This window comes from Topomyia yanbarensis, unplaced genomic scaffold (genome assembly GCF_030247195.1).
Source record: "Topomyia yanbarensis strain Yona2022 unplaced genomic scaffold, ASM3024719v1 HiC_scaffold_279, whole genome shotgun sequence".
In the NCBI taxonomy this organism is placed as follows: domain Eukaryota; kingdom Metazoa; phylum Arthropoda; class Insecta; order Diptera; family Culicidae; genus Topomyia; species Topomyia yanbarensis.
In genome coordinates, this window is record NW_026683469.1 from 12,734 (window position 1) to 24,453 (window position 11,720).

General features: G+C 41.5%; 1 protein-coding gene across 1 annotated transcript; it reads left to right on the forward strand.

Moving 5' to 3' along the window:
- Positions 1-2,412: 2,412 nt before the first annotated feature.
- On the forward strand, positions 2,413-4,289 carry LOC131695085 (serine/threonine-protein kinase 17A; the record flags this gene model as incomplete). Its single annotated transcript, XM_058983614.1, has 4 exons — positions 2,413-2,625; positions 2,690-2,865; positions 2,933-3,251; positions 3,315-4,289. Coding segments are annotated over 4 exons (1,585 nt in total), but the record flags the coding sequence as incomplete, so codon positions are not given.
- Between the last annotated feature and the right edge of the window lie 7,431 nt (positions 4,290-11,720).

Genomic DNA, 11,720 nt, shown 5'->3' on the forward strand with positions numbered 1-11,720 from the left:
CTAGTTCTTAAAGACTAACCTTGGGAATGAGGTCGGTGAACTGTTACCGGGTAGTATTTTCCTAACGCTGTCGAACAGAAGCTGGCGGTCGTCCGTCCTGGAACCATCGCAATAAACGTGATCGATGGATTGGGAAGTTAGTTTTGTTAGTCTACCGGTCGGTAATCTACGGCAGGCCGGAGGAGTATTGGGTTCATGGCGCCAACAGGCGATGATGGCTCGCCCTTAGAAATTGATTTTGTTCGGTCAGGACTGATACGAGGCGTTTTTCATGCTGGTAGACATTACTGGTTTATCGTCATGTCTAGCTATCTAGCTGTTCGTTCCATACACGAGACGTTTAGGTTTTGTGGAATATTCGTAATGCTTGGAAAGGCAGCAGACCATTTGTGAGATATAATTTATGATCACTGGCAAGACCCCCCCCGTAAATCGACAGCCGTCGGGGACTTGACTGACGGGCGCGGCACCTTTCCGGATGGGGTTGGGATGGGAGTTGGCTTTTTGTTGTTTAGTCGTGCTGTTTATCGATCCACTGTCTCCGATCTTTTTTGAGTTACTAAGTGTTCTACCTCTGAAACACACCTGAACAGCCTGCTACTGGACTAAGGTCATGAAGAGGGTACAATGCTGAGCTTTAGTTTCCACGTACCCATTGGTCAGTTCAAAACCCCCCATTTTCATTGACATTCGGACGGGAGGTAACGATTAGGTCTTCTTCTGGAACTTGGTTATGAACATTTGCGAGACTTAGCGGCTGTTTCGGGGCATTCGTTTTTTAGGCTACGCGAGGGCACTAACACATTTGATTTAACCTCATTTGGCAAAAATTCCATCCGATTTAACCTCAATCTCGCACTAACACAACTGCACATGGATAAGTCAATGTAAACTATAATTACTATATTCATAGTTAGGCGGAGACACTAAGCGGAGCACATTGAACATGTCAAATGCCGGAGCCAATCGAGCATGACGTCACATAACATGTTTTTATCTTTCCTTGTGATATCGGGTATTGGGAAACGAAAATAAACAATTTTTTTTGTAACGCCCACAAGTATGAAACCTCAACATATCTTCGAGGTGATTTCGCTGTACGCACGCACTCACAATCTCAACAATGAAACTATTAAGCTAGAGCTTGAACATTTGCGTGGGATGCCAGTGTTTTCTTCCTGAAATAAGCGCTGCCAGTTTTCCGGTTTTTGTGTCCGCCTAACTATGATTATAGTAACTATGATATAAACGCACTAGAGCGAAGTGTCAAAGATGAGCACTTGATTCCATCAAAGAGAATAGGGAAAGAGACGAATAGTGTGAAGCCAAAAATACCTTATTGAGCAGACCAATCGTGCAATGTAAATAAACATTACTCATGCCTGAGTTGGAGGAGATAAGTATTGTAAATCTATCAAAAAAGAAATTTGAATTTTCGTCAGAATTTAGTGCAATCGTGATTGTAAGGTGCATTCTAGAGTCTATGTATGAGTAAAAACAAGCTTTAGAATTATTCCATCTCTTTGTTTCAAAATGCACATCGTTTGATAAACAAATCCAACGATCGACAAAAGGTTTGTTTTCAAAATATAATAGGAGTCATTTAAAGTGCTGCCTTTGGAAACGGTTGCCAAATTCTAGTGTTGAAATCATCGTAAAGGGAGTGTTGCCGTTTTGACTGATTTTCGCTCTGCGTCTCTTTCACTATTCTCTTTGGATTCCATTTGCGACGTCGCGGTACAGAGTATTCAATTGAGTTCTACAAGATGACGACACAAATGAACTCATGATCTAACCTAATTGAATACTTTGCGCTGACGTCACAAATGAACTCGAGTGTTCATTTTTGACAGATCGCTTGTACTGTTTACATGGACTTAAAAGAATTCTTTGCGAATATTTTATAAATCCATCTAAACAGTACTAGTCAACTGTCAAGAAAAGTCAACCTTAACTGTGCCAGTAAAGAACCTACTTGGGTTCTACACCAACCGACATAACCCTACAAAGTCAGCTAGATAAACTTCGTTTGACAATTCTCGACGGTTTATTTACATGGTTACGTGAGTTAGAATGTAACAGATGAACATCCGTTGCGCTCGAACTCATGTAACATTGCGAGGTAAACATCATTATATTGGTCATTCGTGTCGTCATTGTGGGGTGTCAATAACGGGGGACCGGCCACGCTCTTATTGCCATCGGGGAATAAAGGGGATGTTAGCGTGACATCTGACCACTGTTGTCGCGTAAAGCGTTTTTTGTGGAATGGAATAAATAGTAAATCGGCGCTTGTAATTTTTACTATGGATAGATAAAAAGAATGAAGCTTTTCCAATTTCAATTTATTTAAAGCCTCCCTAACCTCTAACCAATCATTACTGACCTTCCTATTCTTCCCTTTCATTGTAGAGGAAAATACGGCATCGTGCGACGAGCGGTCGACAAGAAGACCGGCGTCAACTACGCGGCCAAGTTTCTACGCCGGCGACGCCGCGGTCAGTGCTGCGCCAAAGAAATCAACCACGAGATAGCGGTTCTGATGCTGTGCGCCAACTCACATCACATCGTGCGACTGCATGCGGTCCATGAGACTCGCTCGGAGACGGCACTCATTCTGGAACTGTCAGTAACACATGAGCTTAGCGTAATTTCGGCGGATATTGAATTTGTTCTTCTATTTTTTCAGCGCTACTGGCGGCGAACTCCAGACCCTGATCGACAGCAAAGGACAGCTTTCGGAAACGAAAACGAGAACCTGTATGCGGGAAATATTGCGTGCTCTGCATCACCTTCACAAACAATCCATTGCACATCTGGACTTGAAGCCACAGAACATTCTGCTCAGTGGAAATGATGTTGAAGGTGAGTCGGCTGTTCATACTGTTTCCCTATCCGGTAAACCTAACTCCGATCATTTTGTTCTCCTCAGACGGTCTCAAACTGTGCGACTTCGGTATCGCGCGTATTGTCGAAGATACGGGCAAGATATACGAGATTCTTGGCACACCCGACTACGTGGCCCCCGAGGTGCTACACTATGAACCACTATCGCTGAAGACCGACATCTGGTCGATTGGGGTGCTGACTTACGTGCTGCTCACCGGATGTTCTCCCTTCGGCGGTGACAACAAGCAGGAAACGTTCCTTAACATAACCAAATGTTTGCTCACCTTCCCGGAGGAACTGTTCGAGGAAGTGTCGATGGATGCGATTGACTTTATCCAGAGTGCGCTTCGAATTAAGCCGAAGTAAGTATCGTATCGTTAAGAAGACAATGTCCAACGGATTTACTGATAACCTTCTTTTTATAGGGAGCGCCCCACCGTGAAGGAGTGCCTTGAGCACCGCTGGCTCAAAGAAGACAGTGTAAGTGTTGCCAGCGAAACGTTAGCCGCTTCCGTCGTAGTGCAAATACAATCAGAAACCTCGGAACAAATTCTTCCCTGCCCACCGTTCACTTCCCTTCTCGAGGAAGCGACCTTTCCCGAGGAACAAGTGGTCGAGGTTGTGTATTTAAATGGCCATAGTCAAAGTAATGGCGATAATGCCGAAGAACCAGTGTTGAAAGGTGAGGAGCAACAGCCTACAGCAGAGGAAGAGGTGGACGATGAAGCAGAAACCAACAAAGAGAACGTCCTAGTACAAACCATTGCTCAACAACAACAACCGTTGACTAGTGTGGTGGAGATTGTCAGTGTTTCCTTGTTCCCAGATGCCCCTACCACTCCGAAGGTCAGTCGGAAAGCTCCACCCTCCGAGCAGCAACAAAATGGCCACCTTATTCATCATAACCACCAAAACGGTCATCACCATCATCATCTCCAACATCATAGTCACCACCAGAACAACATCAACAACAACGTGGTCATGGTGAGCAGTAGACAAACCACCAACGGTACGACCACCACCACCAGCCAGACGACGACATCGGCGACAACGGCGTCCGGTAGCCCCTCAGTCAAAGCATACGTACAAAAGTTCCAGCAGCAGCACCAGGAATCCGCAACGGCGACTGTGATGCTTCCGATGGAAAACGGTTTCTGTGCCGCAGCGGCTGCCACTCTGTGCTGTCTCAAGTGTAGCGAAGAGACGGGCACGGGAGCGACAGCCACCGGGCTGGCAGTAGCCGTTGCCACGGTCGCAACCCGAAAGACGCTCCAGTGCGGTGACAAAGGTATCATCTGCTGAGAACCGGCTCCCGGTGGGAGACCACTTGCTGCTGCCGCCACTGCCACCAGCCGCAGGTGGAAGAGTCAGTGTTTGTAGGTGAACGGGTGTCCCCGAGAGAGAGAGACAAAAACGAGAAGATCTTTGACAATGAGTTATAAACGCTTGATGCGTTCCCGCCCCGGAAGAACTTGTACTTAAATCGAAAGCGTAGAGTTAAAGGGTGTCCCAAGTGAAGCGAAGAAAGGTTCCCACTTTTCTCCGGGTGGTGAAGTGGGAGTCGAATGCGCGCGCCAGAGTTCAATTAGTTCGTTGAGTGGCAGATGCTACAAACATACGAGAAGCGTCTGTTTAGCTAGGCATATTACACTTGGTAGACGAACGGCGCGATTTGTAGATAGATGCTTGTAAGAAGAAAAAAAGCGTTCGTGAGCTTTTTTGCGAGTGCGAATGTAGCCCGCTACTATTATCATTATTTGTTCTACTTCATAAGAAAAGTTTTTTGAATTTGTAATTCTAACCACTAGCCCAAACAACGAGAGAACTGGATATCTCTGTTCTGAAAAAAAGCCTAGAAAAAGAAAGTTTGAAGCAAAACAGCGAGCAGTAGTTGAATAGTATTAATAATATTTTTTATTATCTTGGAATTTGCATAGCAATAAATTTGTTATTTTTTCTTCTAGACAGCTTTAACGATTCTTTGAAACCGTTAGTAAGGGAGATAAAAAGAGAAAGTGAGATATATCGTGATTTGAGACGGATTTGTGCTTTGCCGTTCAGTGGAAAATAGTGGGGTGCGATCGATTATCAATGCGCATTCTGCTTGACAGTTCGAGGGAAAGACTGTATTTGTTAGTACCTCGTAATCCATGGTATGCTCTGGTTTCTGCCGTTTTAATTGGTTTCAATCAATAATTTGCCTTTTATACTCATCATTCATACAAGCCGATTTTTGAAAAACTCCAAAAGATCACAGATTCACTAACTGAAAACCTTCGCTCCTGTAGAAATGATATTACAATTAGAAGACTTCCGTTAAACAAAATAAGAAAAAAATGAAGGACTGAGGCGAAAGTTCTCTTTGCTTCGGTAATTTTTTTGTACACCGGCAGTCACCACGTCTAAAGAACGAGCGGCTCTAAACTGGACAAATGCCGGACGTTTCGGTAGTTTTTCATTGGCTGATTCGGGTGAACATCCCATCCTTCGTAATGCAGAATAGGGCTGAAAATCAAAAACATGCATAACGGCAAACGATACTAGCTAGAAAATCCCTTTTCTTTTACATATTTGTCTCAAGAGAATTCCTATTATCTGTAGCACTTTAAACATCCGGAACCTATAGCATTCATAGCATGCCGTATGCCGAAGGCAGTAATCGAGAACACAAAACTTAGTGCAAGTATTGAAACAAGGCATTTAGAACATAGCATATCGATCTGGTAGACAATGAATAGTTAAATTATTCAAATATCATAACCGCAAATATTGACCTAAAAGCAATTCAATGGCAATGCTCCAGGATACCGCCTGCCTTAGCTTATCGCTGTTCGAGAATTGAAGAAAAAAAGCAGAACAAACCAGAGTTTAAATAAATGTTATTCAGAAAAAAAACAAAGATGGAATTACATATACATAGTACCAACGAATCGCTGTTTAGGGAATTTGTTATCCAGAAAGTATCGAGTGAGTTATGGTACGGTTAACCGAACAGAGATGGGCGTGTTTGATTTGTACATTAGATGTGTTTGTGTGTGTGTTTACCCACATGGTCCATCGAGAAAGTTGTGAGCTGATAGCTTTTAATATAATATATTTTAGGTAGAAAATTGTAATCTTAGCTAGTCTCTAAGTTTTAGCATCTCTCACAAACGCTTTTTAACTTATTTTTTCGTCTAGACCTACTTCCGAGAGAAAAACAACATACGAACAAACTGTAACGAAACTATTACCCATTTATAATCCTTATAGTTAGGTGAATTTTCTTCCCTCTATCATACTTGTACATATGCAAACTGAGAGCTGCAGTCGCGCAGACATCTACTTTCTATAGCTATATTTAAGCAACCTCCAGTCGTTAGTTTTTTAAAGTCCTCATTTTCGTAAAATCTTATTTTAACCTTGATTTTCTATTAAATAACGATTCCCTGGATTCGCGTGATCAGCATGTTATATTCTGTTTTGCAAAAATGACTTTGGTTGGTGAGAGTGGAGCATCGATGCCGTGTGAGTGCGTAAGTTAGGAATTTGCAATAACAATTCCCTGGATTCGCGTGATCAGCATGTTATATTCTGTTTTGCAAAAATGACTTTGGTTGGTGAGAGTGGAGCATCGATGCCGTGTGAGTGCGTAAGTTAGGAATTTGCAAAAAAAAAGTACCGCTTGCATCAGGGAATCGATAGGAACGAAAATATCAGTGTACATTATGAAAAATAGTCGTTAGTTTTATATTGATTTTAACTAAAGCAACCGAAATGGTCCGGATTTTAGGTTGAGTAATACATGAATAACGCGTGAAAAATAACGGTCAAGAAGTATATGACGAGGGAATTTCCAACAAACCGTTGTAGATTGCTGGCAGATCACAAAGGGACAAGTTTTCTTTTTCGTTGTGAATAATGGATCGTCTATTTTCCGTCATAGCGAATTTTACTTGTTTTTTACGTCCTAATCCCGTGTTACCCGTTAATTCTAGGGACATTGATGATAGCAGAAACCGTTGATAATGCCTGACGCCATATACAACTATTGTACTCTCGTTAGTGGATACTTGAATGGGCGTCAACAATTAGTTTTACACTTCACTACTATCTCAAATGACAAACTCAGTACACTCCACTGATAAGTTAGCTTTATTGCACTATTGAATTATATAATTACTATTACAAGAAATTAAAATCAACTTTAACCTAAACCGCTCAAACAATATCGGACGGTGACGAGATGAGCGAAGCGACGGCGCCATCTCCTAGCTCCATCTGTGCTGCCACGTGCGAGTCGGTCAGCGGAGAGCAGGAAACACTTTTCGTCAGATTGAATCCTTGACTGTAGTTGTTGTTCTTGTTGGCCGGTGGCAGAAACTCCGGTCGCCTCAGCGCTGCACTTCTGTTCATTCGTTCCGTAGCGTCGATCATGCTGAGCACCGTGTCGACGATTTCCTCCTGCTGTGGTGGCGGTAATTTTGCCACTCGCTTTCCGATAGCTTTGAACAGTTCGATTGTTTCCATCTCGGTGGGAGTTGTTTCTTTGTTTACAAACTTAAGTAGACTGAAATGATTTTTTGACTTTTGGAAATCAAGATAGATTCGTTTGGGACTAATAGCTTACCTACGGTCGATCGAGTAACAGCTACAAACACCGGCCGAACAGTTTCCAGCACAAACACATGCGTAGCCATCATCAGCCGCATCCCGTTGAAAGCGTATCCATTGTCAAAACCGTTACCTGATTTTTGTTCGCTGTAGGAGCCAGGTATTTTGCTCCTACCGTCTGAATACTCCATTTTGAATGCAGTTCCGCTGCAAGAAGCCGTTTATTCTAATTTGGAAACTCTTAATGTTTATCGCTTACCTGCCAATGAAAGAATATAAATGTTTAATACAAGAACATCCCACCTGTAGAAACATAACATTTACAAAAGCATACATATTGCAGCGTTGCTACGGTCGTGCGGATTGTGCGATTTTCGAGGATTTAGGCACATCGAGCGATTGTGGCGCGAATTTAATTTTTCAGCAGTATCTATCTTAACATGTTCATAAATACCTTGTGCAGAATCTGATAAGCTTTCATTTAAATCTTTTCTATTCACTGGTAATTAAATCCCTCGAATAGTCATTTTTGGCTATGAAAATTATTCTGAGTGATGTAAAAATTTCCCAAACGGGAATAATTGTTTGGGTTGGATCAGATTTGCATAAGCGCATAATACTTATCATAAAAGTTTGATTTTTAGTATTTCGAATTCTCCTCAGTAGTAGCTAGCACCAACCTTGGGCCAGTTAGATGATAAGACCATAGTAGCACCGAACTTACGCCAGTTGTAATGGTCTGTGTTAAGTTAGACCACACTAAGCCGAAAAACATCAAAAATGAAATAATGACAGCACTGGATAAAGAATTTCGTCAGCTATATTCGACTTTTACCAGATTTGAAATATTTAGCGATAAACAAGACTTCGCAAAAATTAATTTCCAATCATAATGTAAAAGATGCTGCGATTCAAACTTTAAACTCGTTTTTTCTCGAAATCAATATTTTGTCGGGGGTGGGTAAATTGGTAAATCGATTGCCTTGTACGCAGCGCACCTGGGTTCGAGTCCCGACCCCGCACGTAAGGTTAGAAATTTTTCATAAGAGATTTTTCTAACCCGAAGAGGCGAATGACCTTAAGGTTAAAACCTCTATAATCGAAATAAAAAAAAATTGTCACAAACCGGTCTAACTTAACACCGACCAAATGAGAATCTTGTTCAAACTATGTTCGATGCTTTCAAATCCTCTTTGGAGCAATAAATGAATGCTATACTTCTCTCGGAAACTAATGCGGATTCAAACTTTCACTTGCATTTTCGACCAAATCAGTTGTCCTAATTCTGCCCAATGTTCAAGTATCAAAACATCCCAAAAAGCTCAGGGACAGTAGTTTGTTCCGGCTTCGCAAACACAATTCGAAGCGGATGAGTCTCTTCGTATATTGCTACCTTGGGTAAGTTTGTCGTTTCGGTTTATTAGAAGTCCTCTTCGAAGAGGTTCCAACTAATAGATAAGTTATGGTATTTAATGAAACGTTCAAATGATAAAAGAAAAAAACCTATTTTAATCCACCTAGCGGTGCAATTGTGCCTTTCTCAATCATGAATCACGAGAATGTGTGCGTTGTTTATATTCATTAAAAACTTTTAAATGCATATATTACATTTTATTATTATACATCACATGACAACTATATACAGGAAAATATCATTATTCGAGTTCTAAAATTTTGAAAAAGAAAAAACAGCCACGGTAATATTGAACTGAAAACCTGTTTTAATCCACCTAGAGGTGCAATTGTGCCTTTCTCATTTCTCCAAACTATGATTTAATAGCTGGTTCGTACAATATAACATTATGGAAATGTCTTTCATTCTTATTACACTTGGTAAGTATATATAAGAGCACCTTTTTGCATTCATCGCGGTATCGGTTTGAATCGGAGTTTTCTATATGATCGCACTCCACAACCCGTAACTCCGGAGCCGGAAGTCGGATGGAGATGGAATTTAATATCAGTTTCCGGGGACGCAACACCTTTCATTTGAGACTAAGTTGATCAAATCGGTCCAGCCATTTTCGAGAAACCATTATAACCGTTATTCTGAATTTGGATGCTTCCGGATCCGTCGATGGTGGCCAGTGTGGCCAAAGAGAATTTGAATGACTGTTGGTGACCTAGATCTACAAATTCAACAGTTGTGCTTACATTTTGGAAAAAAATTCACCTTTTTACATTCATCGCAGAATTCGTTAGAATCGGGATTTGCTGCGTGATCGTACGTATGACCCTGTAATTCAGGAACCAGAACTCGGATCCACACAAAATTTAACAGCAGCTGATGGACCTTTCATTTAAAATTAAGTTTGTCAAAATCGGTTCAGAAAATTCCGAGAGACCGATGTGGACAAATCAACAAATTTTGTTTTGTAACCATACTCTTCAACTCGTAATCCGGAACAAGATGTCGGTTGAAAATGAAATTCAATAGCAACCTATGGGAATATTATACCTTTCATTTGAATCTTAGTTTGTAAAAATCGGTTCAGCCATCTCCGAGAAACCGATGTGTACATTTTGTTAACAAATCCGCACATACACACACATACATACATACATACATACATACATACATACATACATACATACATACATGCATACATACACACATACATATACACAGATATTTTGCGATCTCGGCGAACTGAGTCGAATGTTATATGAGACTCGGCCCTCCGGGCCTCGATTAGAAAGTCGGTTTTTGGAGCAATTGCGTAACCTTTCTATATAAGAAAGGCAAAAGAATAATATTTAATTAGCTTAATAAGCATGAGTTCAATGTTATCTTCATGTGATTATAATTTGGAAAGGTTGGTGGAATGGGTTTGAACGTGTAGGGAATGGGGGGTTAGTAGAGTGGGAGTGGAGGATGCGTCAGAAATCCTTCATCTTATTTCGGTATACGGGGTGGATGAAGGAAATGCGGGCGTGAGGGTGGTCCAAGAGGAGGGGAGTGATGAAGGAGGGAGGTGTAAGGGCAAGGTGGGGGGGAGTTGCGGCGACGCAATACTCAACTGCATATTTTGCCTTCCATTTGAGACTTGGTTTGAGAAAATCGGTTCAGTCATCACCGATGAACCGATGTGACTTTAATTGTGGAATATACCCGGAATTCCAGACTTCCGGAATCGTCGATAGTGGACAATATATTCAAAGAATGTTTGATTGGCAATCAGTGATCTAGATCTGCGATTAGAAGTAATTTGGTGACCATTTCAATAGTTTTTAGCCTCTGAGGTATTACGATTGTACCGATTTTTATGGGAAATTCCAGTGTATCCTTACTAACACCCCTGTAACTCCGGAAGCAAGAGTCAGAACCGAATGAAATTCAGCAGCAGTCAATGGCATTACTGTATCTTTCATTTGAAATCAAGTTTATAAAAATCGGTAGAGAATTCGTTGTGGAATGGGTGTGATATTAGCTTAGGAACTTGGCGGGTTCCCCGGGGGCGTCATGAACCGTCATAGGTGGCCAATGTGGTCAAAGCTGCTTTGATTGATCATTAGTGCTCCAGACCCGCAAACTAGAGTAATGTTACATCAATTTTAATATGTTTTACACCATTTAATCATCATGGTGGTACCAGTTTATATGGGAATTTGCTGTGTGACCACACTCTTCAACCCGTAACTCCGGAACCGGAAGTCGGATCAACTAAAAATTCAATAGCAGCTTATGGGAGCGTTATACCTTTCAGATGAAACTAAGTTTGCGAAAATCGGTTCAGCCATCTCTGAGAAAATTGTGTGAGTTTAAATGACACACACACATACACACACACATACACACACACATACATACACACACACACAGACATTTGCCGATCTCGACGAACTGAATCGAATGGTGTATGACACTCGGCCCTCCGGGCCTCGGTTAAGAAGTCGATTTTTACAGTGATTGCATAGCCTTTCTTTATATGAGAAAGGCAAAACGTTTGCATTACTGTTGATTCGGAGTGTAAAATCATTTCTGTCACATTGTGACAAAGCCCTTTTAAAATCATCAGAAGGTGATGATTAATTATGCGCCAAACATGTGGAACAATAGACGTATTTCATCAACAGTGAGATTTGTGAAAGTACAATTGCACTGCCTTAGCTAGAAATCCCCCATCACGGTAATGCAAGTAAATACCGGAGGCAGGAGCACGTCTTATCTATGAAGCAGTCGAGAACAAAAAGGTAACGAGTCGAGATTACTGTCATCAACGAGGCCTTACACGGTA